This window comes from Poromitra crassiceps (genome assembly GCF_964638095.1).
Source record: "Poromitra crassiceps genome assembly, chromosome: 6".
NCBI lineage: Eukaryota > Metazoa > Chordata > Actinopteri > Beryciformes > Melamphaidae > Poromitra > Poromitra crassiceps.
The window spans coordinates 38,312,256-38,335,873 of NC_139627.1; the positions used below are offsets into that span (position 1 = coordinate 38,312,256).

General features: G+C 44.1%; 1 protein-coding gene across 1 annotated transcript; it reads right to left on the reverse strand.

Annotated features, from left to right (window-relative positions):
* Positions 1 to 7,459: 7,459 nt before the first annotated feature.
* jam2b (junctional adhesion molecule 2b) lies at positions 7,460 to 17,847 on the reverse strand (the record flags this gene model as incomplete). The annotated part of the gene is made up of 10 exons (XM_083639287.1): positions 7,460 to 7,584; positions 7,721 to 7,760; positions 7,865 to 7,883; positions 8,533 to 8,640; positions 11,882 to 11,990; positions 12,745 to 12,926; positions 13,382 to 13,531; positions 14,015 to 14,125; positions 14,303 to 14,368; positions 17,796 to 17,847. 10 exons carry the CDS (start codon positions 17,845 to 17,847, stop codon positions 7,546 to 7,548), a joined length of 876 nt encoding a protein of 291 aa, XP_083495413.1. The 3' UTR covers positions 7,460 to 7,545.
* Between the last annotated feature and the right edge of the window lie 5,771 nt (positions 17,848 to 23,618).

Genomic DNA, 23,618 nt, shown 5'->3' on the forward strand with positions numbered 1-23,618 from the left:
ACGGGATTAATTACTACTAATCTAATAACTAGTTAAGTTAAGTTTACAATTATTTATCCCTATAAGGAAATTCATCCTCTGCATTTGACCCATCGTCTACTAGCCTTCCTGGAACTAGGAGCAGTGGGCAGCCACAGTGCAGCTCCCGGGGACCAACTCCAGTTCTATTGCCAGTGTATTGGTCAGGACTGACAGGAGTATTAACCTTAACATATGTGTGTCTTGGTCAGGACTGACAGGAGTATGAACCCTCACATACGTGTGTCTTGGTCAGGACTGACAGGAGTATTAATGTGTGTTTGATGGTGGGAGGAAACCGAACACGGGAGAACATCCAAATCCACACAGAAAGGACGTGGGATGGACTGCGGTTCAAACCTAGGACATTCTTGTTGTGAGGTAAGTAATAATAATAATACATTTATTTTATATAGCGCTTTTCAAGAACTCAAAGTCGCTTTACAGAATACATGGGTCAAACATAAAACATAACAGAGACAGACATAAAACACAGACAAACAACAAAAGGAAAGGCAGGGGGGGGGGGGGTTGGCCATAGCAACCAGAGAGCAGCGGCAGCCAAACGCGGCAGCCAAACGCGCCAGCGTTCACTCAACCGGACCAGGGCCAACCTCCGAACATAAAACACAACAGAGACAGACATAAAACACAGACAAACAACAAAAAGAAAGGAAGGGGGGGGGGGGGGGGGGTTGGCCACAGCAACCAGAGAGCAGCCGCAGCCAAACGCACCAGCGTTCACTCAACCGGAGCAGGGCCAACCTCTGAACATAAAACATAACAGAGACAGACATAAAACACAAACAACAAAAAGAAAGGAAGGAGAGGGTAGGACTGTGCGTGCATGTCCATGTATGTGGGCCCAAGAGTCATTGGAGTTATAGTTATAGTCATAAAGAGTTATATAGAGCAGGGTGGATGGAGTGGGCCTCAGGCTGCAGAGCAGGGTGGATGGAGTGGGCCCCAGCCCCAGGCCACAGCTAGCAGAGCAGGATGATGAAAGCCCCAGGCGACAGCTAGCAGAGCAGGATGGTGGAAGCCCCAGGCGACAGCTAGCAGAGCAGGATGGTGGAAGCCCCAGGCGACAGCTAGCAGAGCAGGATGGTGGAAGCCCCAGGCGACAGCTAGCAGAGCTGGATGGTGAAAGCCCCAGGCCACTGCTAGCAAGCAGGATGGTGGAAGCCCCAGGCGACAGCTAGCAGAGCAGGATGGTGGAAGCCCCAGGCGACAGCTAGCAGAGCAGGATGGTGAAAGCCCCAGGCCACTGCTAGCAAGCAGGATGGTGGAAGCCCCAGGCGACAGCTAGCAGAGCAGGATGGTGGAAGCCCCAGGCCACAGCTAGCAGAGCTGGATGGTGGATGGTGAAAAGCCCCAGGCCACAGCTAGCAGAGCAGGATGGTGGAAGCCCCAGGCGACAGCTAGCAGAGCAGGATGGTGAAAGTCCCAGGCCACAGCTAGCAGAGCAGGATGGTGAAAGTCCCAGGCCACAGCTAGCAGAGCTGGATGGTGGAACCCGCAGGCGACAGCTAGCAGAGCAGGATGGTGGATGGTGAAAAGCCCCAGGCCACAGCTAGCAGGGCAGGATGGTGGATGGTGAAAAGCCCCAGGCCAGAGCTAGCAGAGCTGGATGGTGGATGGTGAAAAGCCACAGGCCACAGCTAGCAGAGCTGGATGGTGGATGGTGAAAAGCCCCAGGCCACAGCTAGCAGAGCTGGATGGTAGATGGTTAGGCCCAGGCTGAAGCTAGCAGATGATGGTCTGCAGCCTACTACAGGCTTAGGCTGGATCCAGTGCAGCCGAAAGAGTAGGCCGGGGGTAGAGAGAATCTACCAAAATATCAAGGATTACAAACACCATCCATAGCTTTTGGTTGTTTGTCAGTTGCTGTTGCAATAAAAGTCAGGTAGTGCAACAAGTTAAAACTTGCAAAAATTAAAAACATAGAATAATGGTTTAAAAAGGTTGGAGAGTCAGGAGCCCAGAACACATGCTGTCTCACTCTCACCTTCCCTCCCTCGTAGGCAGGCTGATTGTGATGGCAGGCAGCTGTGAAGCTGAGGCTCCGACTCCAACACACCAGGCTCCAATCTGCTGCAATCATGCCACACACACTCATACAACACAGCTGGTAACGGTGCTAACCATTGAGCCACTGTGCCATCAAACTGCACTTGTTTGTGGGCTGTTTATTATGCAGTGTGGAGTGTGTCACCATAACCAGTGAGCAGTCATGCTCTGACGCAGAAGAAAGTGCTGTGAGAACTGCAAAATGACCAATGCAATGGGCAACAGAGCTTCCCATCCTATAAGCTTCCAATTAACTGTGGATTCCTGCACTGAACCTGTCACGTTTCACCAGCTTCTCTAAAGACCTCGAGAAACCAAGAAGATTCTATTGTAAGTCTTTTTTTATTCCTTTTCTTTTTTTCCAGTCAGTAAAGTCAGTCATTGTCCATTGAGGCTTTTAAAACTTGATACACTTGAGTGGATGCGTTAACCAATTCATTCATGTTGCCATGTCTTTTGAATGCATCTTCCCAGCAGCAAGCCTGCTTAGTATTCCGTGCTCAGATATTGTGGAATGTCTTCAAATGACAGTCTCCCACACTCATGATGTAGACCCATATGCACACACAAAGACATTTCATCTCCAATCTGGCTCGCACGCACACACACACACACACACACACACACACACACACACACACACACACACACACACACACACTGTTTGCACTCATATGTTGCATAGCGCTGCTCTGGTTTAACACCTGACTTAGTGTATGGCCACAGGATGCTGTGTGAAGTGACAAAACCATTGTAACAAATACCCTAATTCTGCTATAGTTCAATTAAACAAAGATCTACAGTGTCTATGGATATTGCACATAATTCAGACTGTGGACAGAGAAGAAAACAGAGCTCATACGTTTGTCTCCTCTCCCTCTCTGTGCCTCTCTCTCTCTCTCTCACACACACACACACACACACACACACACACACACACACACACACACACACAGTACATGCCCACACAGACAGACTGATGGCATTGTGAGAGAACCTGAGTATAAAGATTTAATAGGGCTGTAGGGGATGTCGTCTGGTAGGGTTTTAAATGATTAAACGTTGCTATTTCTCGCTGCTAGACTGGGAAGAGAGAACTTCCTGTGTAAATCCCTGTGTCAGTGCTCGCCTTCCTGTGCCCTCTGCCATAAGGCTTCCCCCCGCAGCACACACACACACACACACGCACACGCACACACACACACCTACACACCTACACACACACACACACACACACTGTGCCCTCTGCCATAAGGCTTCCCCCCGCAGCACACACACACGCACACGCACACACACACACGCACACACACTCCTAAACACCTACACACCTACACACACACACACACTGTGCCCTCTGCCATAAGGCTTCCCCCCGCAGCACAAACACACACACCTACACACCTACACACACACACACACACACACTGTGCCCTCTGCCATAAGGCTTCCCCCCGCAGCACAAACACACACACACACGCACACACACACACACACACACACACACACACTGTGCCCTCTGCCATAAGGCTTCCCCCCGCAGCACAAACACACACACACACACACACACGCACACACACACACACACACACACACACACACACACATACACTGTGCCCTCTGCCATAAGGCTTCCCCCCGCAGCACAAACATCATCACTGCCTGTGTGATGTCAGTTGAACTCGAGAGCAACAGTCATGAAGTGGAGGACTAAGAGGACTGACGGCTAACGGCAGAGAAAGACATTGAGGCAATGACAGAAATACAGAAACTAAAATAACACATAAGTGCTGGCAGAAATAAGTGTTCTGGGCGGAAAGGAGATGTGAAAATGAGAACGCCAGCTCGTGTCACCTGTTCACAGAGAAGAAGGAGTGTAGCTGAAGGCCTTGCTTAGCACGGCCTGTTTAGTAGGAGCAGAGGAAGGACATGTCGAGGAGGAAACCTGCTTTGAGGCTTAATTTAACATCTAAGAAACAGTGGTACTGAGTCTGACACAGATTCTATTTGACAGCCGCTGCCGCCCACACACACACACACACGCACGCACACACACACACACACACACACACACACACACACACTCAACCACTCTGTCTCTCACTTATTTCCACACTCAGCCTCTCTCTCATGCCTACCTCTCTTTGACAGACACACATTCACATTTACAGGATGTGATATAACAGTCCCCTGGGACAAGTGCACAGAAGCTGAATTGAGATGTTCATTGAATGATGCGTTAATCTACAAACGGTGACTAGCTACTATAGGGAGCATCAGTTACCTCCACCGTCATGAATCTGCAGGTGCATCAGACAGGCAGCGCCGTTCACCAGTAGTGTTGGGGGTAACTCATTACAAAAGCAACATAGCATTTAGCAGTAACTCAGTAAGATAACTTATTACTTATAGGTTTTCCGTAATATTATACAGTTACTTTGTCAAGTAACTCAAGTTACAAATTTAGTTACATTTTGTTTAAATCAAAGCACATATTTAAATAAAGATACAATCATTTCCTAATCAAACTGTTTTTATGCAAATAACCACTATAGATGACAATAACAAAGGAAAATAATAACATTTTGAATTTTGGATTGTTTACACCGACTTCAAGATGGTTGACATTATTTTTCGGGATGGTTCCGGGGCGGCGATGTCATTCAGCTGCTGCTGTTGTTTTGGTAAAAGTAATGCAAAAGTAGTGTAATAAGTAATGAGTTACTCTACACAGTCAGTAATATTGTAAAGTAACTTATTACTTTCAAATGAAAGTAACTAGTGATATGTAGTATATTACATTTCAAAAGTAACTTGCCCAACACTGTTCACCAGCCACCAACATGTAATATGAATGTCACAGGGCTCAGAGTGTCACTGGAGTTATCATGTGGGCTCATCCCATCACAGATGTTTTGTTCAATTAGACCCATGACACCCATAGATGGCTCACTGGTGATTTGTGTCATCCCAGAACCATCTCCACACCAGATGAAACAGCTCAAACCAATTCCACTACCACAGACTTAGGCTGATCTTAGGCTCCCAACATTATAGCAACATTTTAAATCAAATGTTCTACAACAATGGGCTAATGGGACCGTTGACCCTGCTGGCTTGAAACGGCCCACGCAGCAGTTCAGACATTGAACTGTATCAGCATACAGTACAGCTTGGTTATGCAAGACAATTCTGCAAGAGGTGAGAAAAGAGTATGAAAACTCGCTGCAGCTGCCATATCTATACTGGCATGATTATCACTGTCGTCTGCATTCCAATTTTGGTGATTTGTTTTCATTTTAATTAAAGGATTAATTATGGGATATCTATGGGTTGGGTAATTTTGTTTTGAGAGAGAGAGAGAGAGAGAGATCTCTCTCTCTCTCTCTCGCAAGTATGAATACGGTTGTGAAACTAATATGTGCTACTATCGTTTACCTCACACTATCAGTATTGTGTTAATTCCGAGCTACACAGCCAAGGACACACAAGCCAGGTGCAGAAACGTGCAAATTATGTTATCTCTTAAAATACTGTACATGCAAACACACACGCCCCCACAGACACAGACACAAATAACTGCTCCTTTCAGAACGGCATCGAAATGAAGCTCCGAAAAACAGTGCATTTCAAGACCTTTAATTTATGGGCACCAGAATGAGAACAACAAGAACAAAAGTGAAAGAACAATAGTGCCACTGTTCATAGACAAATAATGGATAGACGGTGGCATCCTGTAGCTGCTCTTGTGCCCAATTGGTATCAAGAGATACAGTAGGAGCCAGTAATATGGTGCCATCTAGTGGTCAGTACTAATCACAGCCCACTTCGTTGTTGTCTGTTCAAGAGATTTATAGACTCAAGAATCAAATGTATCAGTTCTATCAAGTGTTAAAAAGCTTCTGAAGTAACATACAGTGTGTATAGACACCTGTTCATTTGTTGCTCAATTCAAATCATTTGCACACACACACACACACACACACACACACACACACACACACACACACACACACACACACACACACACACACACACACACACGAGTTTGTACAACCAAAGATAATACATAACAAAGACTACATGATATCAAATAGAAAAAAGATAAAAGAATAGATAAAAAAAAAACAATATAAAACAATAATTCACATCTCTGCTTCTAAATATCAATAAAAGGCAATAAGGTCATCAACAGTCATTTGTGGCCCAATCTATGCAGTGTTTGCCATAAGCAATGTGGGTATATAATGGTGGTTGGCATGTAGGTGGCGTAATAGAGTTAATATTAAAGTTTAGCCTACTGTCACCCTGAACTTAGTCCCTAAAGTCTGGCAACTTAATGATAAATGTTTATTTCATAGCATGTGAAATATGTGTGGTCCGTAAAGCAGTGGTCCTCAAAATGGGGTCCTTGGGGGGGGGGGGGGGGGGTTTCAGGGGGTCCCCAGCAAAAAAGGGGAATGATTTATTTTCACTAGAATTCCAACAAATTAGTAACACAGTGACAGAATGACTATTTTGGTCATGGGTTTCTTACACCTTCTGTAATAAAACATCTAAAAGTGTGATGACCCTCCCACTCTCCTGGCCCTGTCTTGCAGGAGCCTGGTGTTGGGGTCGTTAGGCTGATTGGGTGCACCTGGGCCTTAGGGGTCCTTGACGGGAAAAAGTTTGAGCACCACTGCCATAAAGCAGTGATTCCCAAACTGGGGTACGCGTACCCCTAGTGGTACATGGAGGTACTACAGGGGGTACATGAGAGAAAGGGGAAAATGGACAAATGTAAGAATAAATCAAGAAAATGAATGAAATGTTAAAATAAATCTGCTCAGGAGGCACTAATCACAACTCTTTCACTCCAATTCTTATTTGTCATGTTATATTCTTCATAAGGTTGTTATTATTCATTCATTACATCATATGCTATACTTTTCTCTTGCAGTTTTCTAAGCAAAATGTTGTAGTTGGGTAAACGGGGTACTTGGATTCAGAAATCGGGGAAAGGGGGTACTAATGAAGCCAAAAGGGTTTGAGAACCACTGAAGGATTCAGCAGTGGGCTCGACCAGCTGTGCGTAAGTTCCAACGTAGCAGTTAGTGTGGACTTTACACCCTCTAACTTAAGAAAGAACTTACGTTCAGCTGGTGCAACAGGCTGCTGAGGAATAAAACAAGGTTGAGCCCTGAATGATTGCAGTCAAATTTGTAATAGAAGCCTCTTCCAAAGGCAATACATGAAGGAAAGGAAACTGCCCTGTGGGACTGGTTTTTGCAGCGCCTTTTATTCATCACGATCTGAATTTCAGTCCTCCTCTGTGTCCATCCAGGATAAGGTGGGCACGCGTCCAAAAGCAGAGCTGACAATCTTGACTGAGTGATGTTCCAGTGCTTTTTGACTAGACATCTTCATGTGTGAATAAATGCTCAGAGTGTGACTTGGGGGTTGAGGAGTGCTTCGCCCTCAAATCATGAAGGACTGAGTTTGTTTATAGTTCTTGAGCTGTGGAGAGTGGAAAGACACACAATGAATAATTTCCTCTCATTAGCTAGAGAGCGTTGTTATCGGCTGCTTACCCAAATTCATGGCACCAACTAAAACAAGCATTGACACGATAGCCATCACTTTGATCACTCACATTACGAGTGGGAGGAGGAGGAGGAGAACTGAAGGACTTGCTGCTGAAAGACAGAGTTCCAGTTTAGTTTAAGCTCACTGCCAGCCAATAACGCATACAGAGGCAGACAAGAGTGATCACTAAACTGAAAAGTTAAACACTAACCTTTGTGCTTTCTTTTCCTCTGTTCAAAGAAACAACAAAAGGGAAATAGACTTTTAAAAACACAGCAGTAACACTTTTCTATAGTATATTTATCCTCCTAATTTTCCTGAGATTTGGGAAATTTGCCCCACTATCTGTGGGGTTGCACACACATATTGGACAGGGGTGGCCAAACTATGGCCCGCGGGTCGTTCTTTTTTAAGTGGCCCGCCATGAAGTTTGCAATTTATTTATTTATTCCCAAAATTCATGGCGGGCCACATAAAAACGGGGGTGGGGGTACTTGAGTAGAACCTGTTTTCCAATTTTAAACCAAAAAGGAGAAAACGGGTCCATTTTCCGTTTTTCCATCTTAAACAAAACGAAAAAATGGGAAAATGAGAAAATGGGAGAAATGGGAAAATTTGAAAAGATACAGAAAAAGCCATTGTAGTAGGTCACGGTGAGCACATCAGTAAACTACTATAGGTGTCATATATTTATTTAGGTAGAAAATAAATGTTTGATGGTTTCCTGGGCTAATTTTTCCCCAGTCTAAACAGGTTGAAAACTGCCGCACTTAATATTGTTTGGCCGGCGACCCATTATATTTCAGAAAAGTCACACACACACACACACACACACACACACACACACACACACACACATGGCAGCAGCAGCCTACTTACTTCTGCAGCAGCCCTGGCGTCGGCAGAGACACACACCAAGGCAGCACATGAAGATGAGCAGGAAAAGACCCACGGCGCCGGCTATCAGAGTCGTCAAACTCAACTGATCTGGGAGGGAAACAGAGGATTTGCACAGTCCATGGTATAAGTTAAGTTAAGTTAAGTTATCCTTTATTTATCCCCATGGGGAAATTCATCCTCTGCATTTGACCCATCCTCTACTAGGAAGTGAACCTTCCTAGAACTAGGAGCAGTGGGCAGCCACAGTGCAGCGCCCGGGGACCAACTCCAGTTCTTTCACCAGTGCCTTGGTCAGGGGCACTGACAGGAGTATTAACCCTAACATACATGTATTTGATGGTGGGAGGAAACCGGAGCACCCGGAGAAAACCCACACAAACACGGGGAAAACATGCAAACTCCACACAGAAAGGACCTGGGACGGACCGGGGCTCGAACACGGGACCTTCTTACTGTGAGGCAACAGCGCTAACCACTGAGCCACCGTGCTCATGGCCGTATCTAGCTATAAGGACAGGGAGGTCCGGACCTCCCCTAATATTTCAGAGAAAAAAGAAAAAAAAAGCTCCATGGAAAAGCATGAAAAACACGGGATCGCTTTTATTTCGAAACGAAAGGCACGTCAGGCAGGAAGTCATCTGACGCCGCGTCCGCGGTAGCTTGATTTCACTTGACAAGCGCAGGAGCCAGGACCAGAGGTAGGAGAGAGCAGCAGAATGGTGGTGATGACTGTCTGCCTGGCGAGATAATTGAAGGTGAGCGAGCTGCGAGACAGTGAGCGAGTGAACGACAGACAAGGTGAGTGAGTGACACTGACAGATTTTTTAGCAACAACCAAGAAAGTAAGTGTCTAGTCTGTCTCTTAAGTAATGTTACCTGTGTGACACGTTGGGAAGCTACTGGCTAATCATGCATGATGCCAATTGCCAAGCTTCCGAAGTCAGGTATGCAGGTGGCTGTTTCATGCATGGTTTCAGTTTCATGACCCAATAAGTAACAAAAAGAGGTGGTGTAAAGTTAAAAACAACATAATATATTTTATTTTATTTTTCAATCGTTCCTATCAAGAATAAATAAATGTTATTTTTCATTTGGAATATACTAAACTGTATATATACACTGTATATATAGTATAATTATAGTAATATATATTTGATAACTGATAAAAAATTATAGAACATTGTCATGATATTCTAATTTATGGTGATGCACCTGTATGTGTTGTAGTAGACTAGATTTGACCTAAATATGGCTAAAAAAGGTTAAAAAAAATTAAAATTAAAATTATATATTACTCTAAATATGGCTAAAAAAGGGGGGGGAACTCAAATTTTTTTCGGTGGCGCCCTTGTGGGCGCCGCCGAGTCCACCTCCCATTGCTGGACCTCCCCTATTTCGAAACCCTGGATACGGGCCTGACCGTGCTGTCCATAATACAGTATATCAGCACAGTCCATGGTATAATTAAGCAATATAGCATGAGAGCCAATGTGTTGTGCCAAATATATCCCCCTGATCAGCTGTTATCCCACGAGGCCGCAGGCCGAGTGGGATAACTGCTGAGCAGGGGGATATATGCCACAACACACGCAGCTCAAGTGCTATATTGCTTTTATAAAACGGTTTCCAAGTATGATAATATAATAATAATAATAATACTATAAGTCCGACTCCGACTGGCATGTCATTCTGATAGAGTCAGTTGAAACACTACTGTAAGGCGGGACCGCAAGAACGTGCGGGTGATTTGATTGGATCGTTCTGGAGACTGAAGTTGACATTGGCCAATCCTGGCGCTTGCTGAGAAGCTGAGAGCTTTCTGGAAACCCCGACAGGCAGCTCGAGCGCAGCGTTGCATTCTCAGCGCTTGCTGAGAAGCCGAGTGCTTTCTGCAAAGCCCGACACCAACTAACGTTACGGGCAGGGGCGGAGCGACCCTATCAGCCCAGAGGGGGCGAAGCTCTTAGGGGGGCCCCATCAAAAAAAATTTTTTTTTTTTTTTTTTTTTTTTTTTTGAAGGCCAGGCCAGGCCGCAGGGCCGGTTCCAGAACAAGATGACTAGGGGTGCATCCTAGATAGGAAGGGGTGCAGATGCCCGGCCGAAGGCCGGGCCCACTCGGGTGGCCGGCCAAAGACCGGCCGGCCGAAAAATTTGACATGTTATTTTACTAAAAATAATGCATTTGACCATCATTTCAAGTAGAATGATACCACCCAAGCAAGAATATTTCAAGTGTTTCAAGTGCTTTACTGAAATATTTGGACCATATAATGATAATACAATTATCTCAACCTTAAAAGGTTACATATAGGTGCCAAAAAGCCATAAAATCACATCAAAGAACAAAGAAAAACAACAACTATAATTCAAGTTTAAACAGTAAGTGTGCAGCTGTAGCATTTATACATTTTTTTACTTTTCAACTGAGCATGCAGACAAATAAGGGTGCAATGCATGCTTTTGCACCCCCGTAGAACCGGGCCTGCCAGGCCGCGAAGAAAAATGTGCCTTTTTTGCATGTTTGAATCGGTTTTAGCCATATTTAGTGGAATATCTCATTTTAAACACACCAATGTTATTGTCTATTGATTGAATTCCTCTCAGACTCACACCACTGACTTTATTAAATACAGTCATTTTAAGTCACAACTGTAAAATAGCTGATAGCCCCTATATCCGAAAACACAATTTGTCACTCACTGAGCCAAGTAATATTATGTCCAAGAAAGACTACAGTGAAGCCACTTTACAGACAAGCTTGTTCTGAAGAAGAAAAATAAAAACACAGGTTGCCAGCCAGGTGGCCTGGCCTGCAAAAAAAAAAAAAAAAAAAATTTTTTTTTTTTTTTTTTTTTTTTTTGATGGGCCCCCCTGACGAGTGGGCCCTGGGGCGACCGCCCCCTTGCCCCCCCTCTGGCTCCGCTACTGGTTACGGGGTTAAATGCGGGGTTAAATGCGGGGTTAACAGCCTTTCTTTTGCAAAGAAGACATTAGCCCGCATCTATTCTTGTACAAAACATCATTTTCTGCGAAGTATTAGTAAAGTTATAAGCGAAGATCGATTCACAAGGATCTGACAGCTGTCTCCGCCATTTGTTTTTTTTGAAACCAAAGGCTTTTAGTAAGAGAGTTGCCATGGCAACCAATAACCGAGTCCAATAACCCATGGCCATGGGTTATTGGACTCGGTTATTGGATTTATACAATGGCTGTGAACCAATCAGATTGCTTGATTTGAGAGAGCCGTTTTATAATACAGTATATCAGCACCAATCAGTCGTCTCTTACCAGGCCTTTGACTTTGAGCTAACATAGAGAAATACTTACATTCAATGACTTTCAGGTGTTGGGCCACACAGCTCTTGGGTGCCCCCACGCTGTTGGAGGACTCACAGCGGTACATTCCTGAGTCCACCTTGGCCACACTCATAAACTTCTGCTCCAGAGAGACAGACACAGCGACAGAGTGAAGCGAGTATGTGTGTGTGTGTTTGTGTGTGTGTGTGTGTGTGTGTGTGTGTGTGTGTGTGCGCGTGCGTGCGTGCGTGTGTGTGTGTGTGTGTGTGTGTGCGCGTGTGTGCATGTACACTTGTATTTGCATTATCATATTGCAACATATCGTGGGTACAGTATTACAGGGAAAGCTTAAACTATGATAACGTGGTTGCTTGATATCGTGGTATACCTCAAAACAGTATATCGTTGGGGCGTCTGGGAAGTCGTAAAACCACTTGCCTACCACCGGAGATCCGGGGTTCAATTCCCGGCAGAAGTACTTCCGGCTTGTTCAGACGTTCCTACAGACACAATTGGCCGTGGCTGCGCCTACGGGTGGGAAGCTGGTGGGGTATGAATCCTGGTCGCTGCACTATCGCCTCTTCTGGTCTGTTGGGGCGCCTGTTCAGGGGGGAGGGGAACTAGTCTGGGGAGAATAGCGTGATCATCCCACACGCTACATCCTGCCAGTGAAACTCCTCGCTGTCAGCTGCAAAGAAGCGGCTGGCGACTGCACATGTATCGGAGGAAGCATTATACTGTAATGGCTCTCCCCAGATCGGCAGAGGGGGTGGAGCAAAGACCAGGACAGCAGGGGGAATTGGCCAAGTACAATTGGGGAGAAAATGGGGGGGGGGGGGGGGGGTATTGCAGACATATTGGACATGCATGTATGTGTGTTAGCATGTACTCACCAGTGTGCCCTTGTGTGTGTCGATGCTGTAGGCATCATCTGCGGAGGCGCTCAGGGCCTTGTTGTCTTTGTACCAGAGGTAGGTGGCCGGAGGCACACTAAGGTTGTCCTTACAGAGAAGCTCCAGGCCTGACCCCGCAAACACAGAGCCAGGCACCTCGCACGACGGGACATGGGGAGGCACTGGGGGGGGGGGGGGGGGGGGGACATCAGGTTTTGGTGTCAGTCACTCAGACTCAAAGAAAAAATAAGTACTTACTTTTATTTTACATTCACAGCCATACAACCATACAGAGACAGATCCACTGTAGACGAGGAAGAGGGACGAATTTCTCCACCGGGAGCCTTAATAGACCAGAATGCAAAATGCATAAAGGTATAGAATCAAGTACTTTATTGGTATCTGTATCATTTTAAGGTTACTGGTTTGGTATTGTAATTCTTAAACGATACCCAGCCTTAATCCACACTCATACGGTATGCATATTTGCACACAAACATCACAAGCACACATGCACATACACACACAAAATCATACATACGTACACACATACATACAGACATACATACACACGCACATGCACACACACACACACACACACACACACATACACACACACACACCCTCGCTGTCTTACCAAGTACATTGAGGGACACACTAGTCTCTCCCAGGTTGACGTGGTCCTCGCTGGCAGTGACCTCACAGCGGTATTCCCCTGAGTCTTTCTGGGTAACAGAGTGTATCGTCAACGTCGCCCCCTCTATCTTGGCCCGTCCTGCATAGGATCCTAGAGGGGAGCGAACAAGGGTCATAGAAAGGTGATTGGGGCGTGGGGGCTTAATTAAGTGGTGGAATGCTGGCGAAAATGAAAGGAATCATAGAGGATAAGGAAGAAGAAATGATGCAAGAAGGCAGCAAAAAATCAGTAAGGCGGTGTTGGGGTAAGAGGGGAGGAAGGATACAGGAAGGATGTTGGGGTAAGAGGGGAGGAAGGATGCAGGAAGGATGTTGGGGTAAGAGGGGAGGAAGGATGCAGGAAGGATGTTGGGGTAAGAGGGGAGGAAGGATACAGGAAGGATGTTGGGGTAAGAGGGGAGGAAGGATGCAGGAAGGATGTTGGGGTAAGAGGGGAGGAAGGATACAGGAAGGATGTTGGGGTAAGAGGGGAGGAAGGATACAGGAAGGATGTTGGGGTAAGAGGGGAGGAAGGATACAGGAAGGATGTTGGGGTAAGAGGGGAGGAAGGATGCAGGAAGGATCTGTCGCTTACCACTAAATTTGCGATCAAAGTAAACAAATGTGACCCCCTTTCCTTTCTTCTTCCACTCGACACGAGGGTTCTGGTCCTTCTCCGTCTTGAACTCACAGGCCAGGACGGCATCTAGGAGGGCAGGGGACAGAGGGAGGGCAGGGGACAGAGCGCCACAAAGGCATTTGCAAAATGTGTTTGTGCTGATGTGATCAAAGTCATCCAGAAATGCTGCTGATGCTCTGATTTAAAAAAATAAAAAAGTGGTCCAGTTCTAATACTGTGAAACACCTTTGCCCCGGCTCTCACCTGTGTGCTCGTGAACTTCCACTTTGGGCTTACTGGTGCTTACTGTCACCGACAGGCAGGCCGGACCTGGGGAAGAGGATCAGTTGGGTTAAAGCGTTTGAGCACTTTTGACTACCATCGCACAGTCAGGTCAACACAGCCTATAGGGCAATCTTAAAAAAATATTTCTGGTTGTGTTCTGGAGGACAAAAACAATGTTGGTATATAAGATGTCAAATATATATTACATTTTAAAACAATAAAATACAATAGCAGTCAAAAGTTTAGACACACGTTTGAATATATTTCTCCCACAGCGCTGACCACTGGGGCCATAAGATGGAAAAGTGAGGACACTCAGTCAGTCAGTCAGTCAATCAGTCAGTCAGTCAGTCAGTCAGTCAGTCAGTCAGTCACTCACTCACTCACTCACTCACTCACTCACTCACTCACTCATGGATCAGAAGGTGGTAGAGAGTCGGGATTCGTAGGTGGAGTGGCTAGGGGATATGGGTGGTGGGGCAAGGAGAACTCGCCATCTTAGGCTGCTCAGAGACCTCTCTGGACTTCCCTACAGCTGTGCAGCAGTCTCTGACACTGGGGACAACTGTTGCCAAATAACTCATTCTGAAGGAATGGAAATCCCCCTCTTCACCCTCTTTCCAATTGTGGTTGACGGACATTATCTCTGTTATAAGGATGGAGAGACTCAGGTCCCTGAGAACCAACTCAGTTAAAAAAAAAATCTAACTATCTGGGGCCCATTTCTAGCCTACCTCGATGAGGTTAGGGGTGGCGGGTGACTTGCCCGGCTGGTTGCTCATAGACCCCTTGCGTGGGACCCCATGCACAACATTTCTTACAAGCACTTAAGTACAGCTGTACCACCACATTGCAAAACTGTAATATTGAGTGTCGATATTATATGTATGCTTTTCTTTCATTTGCTTTCCTGTGTCTGAGCCTGTTCGTTTGTTTTGTTCGTGTATTGTTCTAAGAAAAATTGTAAATAAAATATTAGGGAAAAAATGTGTAAAAATATAAAATGTGGTGTATCCAACATTTGACTGATGCTGTGAATTTAGAGATTGGGGGTGTGCTAAAGGTTTGTTGATTCCTTTGCAATGAGAGAGCCCAGATGCACAAACAGACATGCAGACGGGGGATAACGGAGGGCATGGGAGTGAGTATGGAATGACGTCACGACCTACACAGACAAGACATGGATGTTCCCAAATGGAAATCCACTCACTCCCCCACATCACCAACCTAAACAACATCAGGCCTACATTGAATTTGATATGTGCATAATGCATCATGTTGGCGTGGACACACAGACAGAGGCACACTGGGAAATGTCCTGGTGGTGCCAGGAGCGGTGGAGCGGAGGAATGCAGGTGATGGATGGCTCTCTGACAAGCTGCTGCAGAGAGGGGCTATCCTGACCTGATAACCCCCTCGTGCGATCTGTCCCATAAACAACACACACGTACACACACAGGCATACCAACACACGCACACGCACACACGCGCACACACACACACACACACACACACACTCAGGCACACGCACACACGACATACACGCGTGCATGTTTGCTCACACAAATAGAATATGCATATACACACATGTACAAGTTAAATTGAATGTATTGTGAAAAAATACATTAAACTCCTCTAAAATGTGAATGCCAATGAGCTTTCACTGAGAAGAACACTTGCATACCATCTGGTTTGTCTTTGGTAGCATGAAGGCAGCGTTAGGCAAGAGAAATTGTGTGTGTGTGTGTGTGTGTGTGTGTGTGTGTGTGTGTGTGTGTGTGTGTGTGTGTGCGCGTGCGTGCGCGCATGTGTGGGCATGTGTGTGAGTGTGTGTGTGTGTGTGCGTGTGTGTGTGCGCGCGCGCGCGTGTGACATTGTGTGTGTGTGCGCGCGTGTGTGAGGGTATGTGTGCGAGTGTGTGTGTGTGGGGTGAGGGGGTAGAGTTGCGTGTGGCACACACATGCATCGAAAGCATGGTTTTCCACACACAACACAAAGCACCTCTTTATCACAGTAACCTTACCCAGCTCAGCTGGCCCAACAGAGGGTATCGACACAATCACACTTGTAGGCTACATATCTCTCTCCCTTCGATACCCCCACTCCCCCAGGAGACAGACAGACACACACACACACACACACACACACACACACACACACACACACACACACACACACGTTTGTTGTACTACAGTTATGAGGACCGCCTCCATTTATCCTAACACCAAACACTATACACACATTTTGACCTCCACTAACTCTAAACACCCCTTAAAGAACTGAGAAGCAGAAAAGTGTCCTCACTTTGGAGGGTTTCCCTCATCTTTCTTGTGAAGTGCTACGTATACTTGTGACATTTGGTGCACGGTGCACACGTATTGAATACAAGAACACACACACACACACACACACACACACACACACACACACACACGTCTACTGCAATTAACGGCTGCATAAAGCATGTTGTTGGAACACAGCCTCTGCCTCTTAAGAGTCCCTCAGCAACTTGTCTTCAAATGCATTTTCCAGATAGTAAACGGTTGGTTTCATCTCTGTCCAATTAACAACAGGGTCAATCAGAGGCTATCTTCAAACTGAACCGGTGGGATGCCATGCGATCTGCCTCATCAGTCTCTGGATCTCGGGTTCAAACAGCATCAGAGAGGGTGCAATGTAAACATGAAGCACCACTCCCTGCACCAGCCCAGGCCAGTCTCAAACATCACACATCAAAGGCCTCACATCGCACCTCCCCTATAATAGTACATGTGTTTACTCAATGCAGGATGAACCAAAAATGATTAGATCAAATTCAATCAGTCTGCCCCGCATCAAATAGGTTACATAAAGGAGTTATCAATACCACACATTTTTACAGAATATCAGGTCTGCCTTCCAAGAGTCACTCAGCCTTTTTCAGAACCACTGCAAAGTCAAAATCTATGCTCATTTTGGAAAACTGCACAAGGTCATTTAGGGGGGAAATATATATAGGCTATTTATAAGAAGAATCAATTTAATAGAAATTACAAATAAACTATTATGGCATTTTTCAAAAGTCTTAATTCTCCTGCATCTTCAATGCGATCTAATCATCAATTGTCTTATGGAAAGTTTTCAAAAAAAGTGTTTCATTGCCTTCGCTCACTCTCTTTTCTTTTTTTTTTATCTGATATAGCTATATTCAATGTAGCCCTACTTCCTCACAAAAAATGAGTCCCTATAGGAATATTATATGAATAGACATATACAATAATAATAGTGATAGCATGAGAAGCATACCAGTTAGTTAGCCTAATAAAGTCACTAAAACCAGTAGGCTATTGAATAACACACTGTTTACACTTTATACATTACACACCCTAATATCCCAAGATATTTATAGGGGACTTTGGATATCATAGCTTATGATAGGCTATTAGGCTATTTCCCGATATAGTCAAGTTTGCAAAATCAGAGAATATCTCACTGTGCAGCATGGTGATGAGAAGAGGGACAGCCAAAATCTTCATGGTGTTCATGTTGAGAGCAGTGTCCAGTCAGTGACCCTGACCGCCTTGATGCAACTAGTGTTATCCCAGTCTGAGTCTGTCCAAGTCGCTTCAAGTTTCAGCAACACCATGCGCGTTCTCGTTCAAGTGGTACAAAATGATGGGGGGCGCCGGGCGCGCCGCGCGCACAGTGGACTCCTGAAGATATCCAGTCGCTTGGATGGCCGTTAGGTTTCTTCTAGGCAGAACATGCGGTCGTTTTATTTTGTTTTGACGTGAAACAGTTGTTTAATTGTTCTAATATTATGCGGGAGTGAAACAAATAGGCTACATGATAATAATGACAAAAACGAACCAGCTGTTTCATTCCTGAATCCTGCTTGGTGGTAATGAACTTTTTATTTTAAATTAAAAAATTTAAAATAAAAATGTGCAGCTGCTTTGCAAGACCAGTGGAGAGCTGAGAGCCAACAGGGAACCCCCACCCCACTGTTGTTTAGGTAGGAGATATATAGCCTATATATATATATATATATATATATATATATATATATATATATATATATATATATATATATATATATATATATACCAGAATCATAGACTAACAATAAAAAATATTCTCATATCTGGGTCCGAGAGACCCTGTATAGCCTATATGTATATATATATATATATATATATATATATATATATATATATATATATACATATAGGCTATGATTTTGTCCAGAATTCTTTGACCATCTGGTACAGGGATAACAGTGAAACTATACTAAAATAGTATTTCTTCAACATTCTCTAATTGTGTTCACTTGTAGATGAAATAATGGTTCATCAATTAGCCGGCGACCCTCTGGAACCCCCTCAAGGACCCCTGATGGTCCTCGAACCCCATATTGACAACCATTGCTATGTCTGGTGAAAACATTGTATCTCTCGAAAATGTCAGCTTTTCAGGGACTACAAGAAGCAGTTTTGAGTTTATTCTGGGGGGTTTGAAAGGCTTTCATAAGGCCGAAGGTGGTCGAATTTTTGCATTTAATCTTTTAGCTGAAGCTAAAGCATGAAAATCACCAAGATTTTGAGTTATGAGGTTGTCACATGTTGTATGTTGTAATAGGAGGTGTGTTGGAAGGACCACAGAGTCAGAGGGGACAGCTGGGTGAGCTACTGTGTCCTTGCTCCTCAATATCATCGCTATTAAGTTTCTCACCAGCAGCAGCTACACAACGGCACATTGTCACTCACTGAGGGTCATGTGCGCACATGCTTACATTTGTGGCCATATGTACACACACACACATGCACACACGCGCTCGCGCATGCACGCGCACGCGCACACACACACACACACACACACACACACACACACACACACACAGAGAGACACAAACTCACAAAATCTCTGCTGCAGCACCTGTTCAAAAGTAGCAATCCCAGCAGCTGCTATACCATGAGCTGGACCCACTGCTGTCAAGTACCACACACAGACACACACACACACACACACACACACACACACACACACACACGCATGCACGCAAACACACACACACACACACACACACACACACACACACACACACACACACAGACACATGCACATAGGCTACTCAAACAGAAAGGTGAGACTCCGTCAAGCTAACAGGCGGGCCACAGCTCAGTACAACAGTGATGTGCAGAGCTCCTTCTCAGGAAGGATATGTCAACCCCTGAAGCCTTGACCCTTACAGTATAGATCTTCCATTCCTATCCCATCGTATTTGCTTACAGCACAGCAGGACCCAACATGAGGCCACAGATCACCAACACTGGAAAAGCATCATGGCCTAGATGAATCCTGACTCTGTTGTGACGCTGATGGGTCCATCCTGATGGGTATCTGGGCGCAGGCTGCTGGTGCTGTGATGGTGTGAGGAATGTATTCTGCACACACATTATGTACCTCTCAGTGTCAGTGAATCCTCCTTTGAGCACTGCAGCAAATACAAACATTGTTGCTGACAACAGGTCCTTCCTGCTGTCAACACAGAGCCTATAACGTCATTTTTGGCGGATATCTAGGATTATGTGTCATAATAATCATTTCATGATGATTATTCAATGAAAAGAACATTTCTAGACTTTACCCATCGAGGTGATTAATGTAATAAGTATCACTGTAAAGGGGCAGACATCTACTGGGGCTAGATAGGCTAAATGTTTGAGTCAGCTGATCACACGGCAGGTTGTTGTCAGAAATATGTGCTGAACTTTTTTCTATCTCTTCTGAAAGCAAGGTATATCTGGTATTAGTAAAGCATAAAAGTAAAAAAAAGAAAAGAAAAAAGTATGTGTCTCAGAGTGGACAAATTAAATAACCTTGCTTTAAAAAAGAAAAAGTGTGGAAAAAGACGTCTCAACTTCTTTGTCTTTTTCCCACTTGTAACAAAATGGAAAATGTAGTGAAGTAAAAAGTAGATGGCTCAAAAATATTCTCTGTATGCATTTACTACCCACCCCTGGGTAGATATAGTATGACCTAAATATATATTTTATTTTTATTTCATTGCATTCATTTCCTTGTAAATCATTATTTGCTTTCTTTGTTCTCCAATCTACAGCCCTATTCTTTGCTGCTAACACTTTATCTTATCTTACATGTCTTGTTTTCTAAGGCTGTTAAACATTTATGAAGTTATTATTATTATAACTCAAGTTCGGGAACAAGACCACACCTCAAGCACACATTCAATTTCCTGCTCCACCCTTTTAAACGCACCTAACCATGACCTTCTCTCTCTCTCTCAGTCTCAGTCCCCCCCCCACCACACACACACACACACACACACACACACACACACACACACACACACACACACACACACACACACACACACACACACACACACACACACACACACACACACACACACACACACACCTACACACACACACACACACACACACACACACACACACACACACACACACACACACACACACACACACACACACACACACACACACACACACACACACACACACACACACACACACACACAAACACACAACCCCTTGCTCTTCTCTGTCAGTACAGAACCACAGGGGGATATGATGGAGCCAAGAAGACTCCCCATCAGCAAAGGCAGTGCCTCCACCCTGAGTCTCAATTCCCTGGTTCCTCGAGCCAACCATCAACCCCAACTCATTCGACCCCCTCGATTCATCCCTTCATCTCAACCCCTGATTCATCCCTCGCCCGACCCTTGTTTCATTCCTCCATTCTTGTCCCCTAACCTTGCAACCCAGCTGGATTCTCTCAGGAGATCTCTTGACGAGATTTTGCGTTGTGAAAACAATACCGCCCCCATCTGGTTACTTTGTCCCCTCCTTCCCTCAATAAACCATGTAAATACACTTGTTAGTGAAGTAAAATATTGGCAAAGGCTGAGATTGAATCATCTGAATAAGCACCTATACGGATTTAATTTGAAAATTTGAGATTTGAAAATGACATATACTGTAGATCAACAATTAACAGTGAAACACAATTATTCCTAACACTGTACTGCAAATCTACATGAATGTACTCATTGCTGTCTCATTGCCTAGCAGTCCAGATTATTATGTATTTATTAATGATTTTCTACCTGCTTCATTATGATGGGGCACATGCCAACAGGAAACAAAAGGAAAAATATGAGGCTTTTGACAAGATAAGGTTGCTGGGAAGGTCCACAGACGAGAACTACTTGAGAACACTTTACAACTTACTGAAAGAAAGAGGAAATAAAGGGGACGGCTGCTTATAAAGGTCAGGAGAATCATAACCAAGCAGAGAGAAACAGCGGTCACTAACAGAGAGTGCAGAGCCACAGCAGGTAAGGCAATGGCAATCAACAGAAATAGTAATGCTAGATAGTGATAGACTGTTAATTAATTTCAACAATTTTCATTATTCATTAGTCATTATTAATTTGCTTTCATCGCAAATTAAGTGTTTTTAATTATATTCTGATTATTCCAACTCTTTGCCTAGATCAAAATGAAGACATTAGCATTGCTCTCACTGATCCTCGCAGGTAAGTCAATTCACTAGAGTCTTTTGAAGAGATATATTCCAAAGATTTCTAATTAACTCTATCATTATACTTTTTGAGTATAGTCTCAGCAATAATAATTTTCTCAGCAAAAGTCAAGTAAACTTCCAGAGCTAAGTCATGCTGTAGTGGCTGAGAAAGACAAAAGCATTCATGTGTGCCAGTTAGTTGATCTACATGTATCTGCCTTTGCACACCACTTAAGGTTTATGACAGATTGTGATTGGTTTGCTATCAGTGTCACATTTCTCTTGTCATATCACATTATACATTTTGTTGTTGTGATAGTGTTTCAAAATGTAACCTTAAAAGACTGCACACTTTACATGAACATATTCAAAGTGAATTTTCTCTATCAATAAATGATGAGAATGATTAGACAAACGTAATAATTTGTGTTTTCTTTTTCAAATTAACTTCTCAGAAAGTAAAGGTAGCAAGGGTTCAAGGGTTTAGAAACTCATCTCAGATTCAGTATGAATTAATAGACTAAAAAAGTCTATGCTAAAACAATGTATACAAAATTGGCCAAAATAAATGCACAATAGACCCTTTTCACGGGGGCCATTTTGTGTCGAAAAGGCAGAATAAACGGTAACGCTTTAGAATACAGCCCGCAAATAAGCATGTAGTTATAGTATAACAACGGGGTTTAGGGCTGTAGTTATAGTCTAACTACGGGGTTTAAGGAGTGAATTATAAGATCTGTACTTATAGTCTAACTACGGGGTTTAAGGAGTGTAGTTATAGTATAACAACAGGGTTTAAGGAGTGTAGTTATGGTATAACAACGGGGTTTAAGGAGTGTAGTTATGGTATAACAACTGGGTTTAAGGAGTGTAGTTATGGTATAACAACGGGGTTTAAGGAGTGTAGTTAGAGTATAACAACGGGGTTTAAGGAGTGTAGTTAGAGTATAACTACGGGGCTTAAACCCTGTTGTTATACTCTAACTACACTCCTTAAACCCTGTTGTTATACTCTAACTACACTCCTTAAACCCCGTTGTTATACTCTAACTACACTCCTTAAACCCCGTTGTTAGACTATAACTACACTCCTTAAACCCTGTTGTTATACTCTAACTACACTCCTTAAACCCCGTTGTTAGACTCTAACTACACTCCTTAAACCCCGTTGTTAGACTCTAACTACACTCCTTAAACCCCGTTGTTATACTCTAACTACACTCCTTAAACCCCATTGTTATACTCTAACTACACTCCTTAAACCCCGTTGTTATACTCTAACTACACTCCTTAAACCCCATTGTTATACTCTAACTACACTCCTTAAACCCCGTAGTTACCCTGTAAGTACAGTGTGGTACTCCGTAATTAGCCTATAAGTACAAACATTTGTCCCCTGCTTCATAATACAGCCCGCGACCCCGTAGTTAGACTATAAGTACAGATCTTGTTACCCTCTAGTTAAAGTATTTTTTCACTCCTTAAACCCCGTAGTTAGACTATAACTACACTCCTTAAACCCCGTTGTTATACTCTATCTACACTCCTTAAACCCCGTTGTTATACCATAACTACACTCCTTAAACCCCGTTGTTATACCATAACTACACTCCTTAAACCCCGTAGTTAGACTATAAGTACAGATCTTATAATTCACTCCTTAAACCCCGTAGTTAGACTATAACTACAGCCCTAAACCCCGTTGTTATACTATAACTACATGCTTATTTGCGGGCTGTATTCTAAA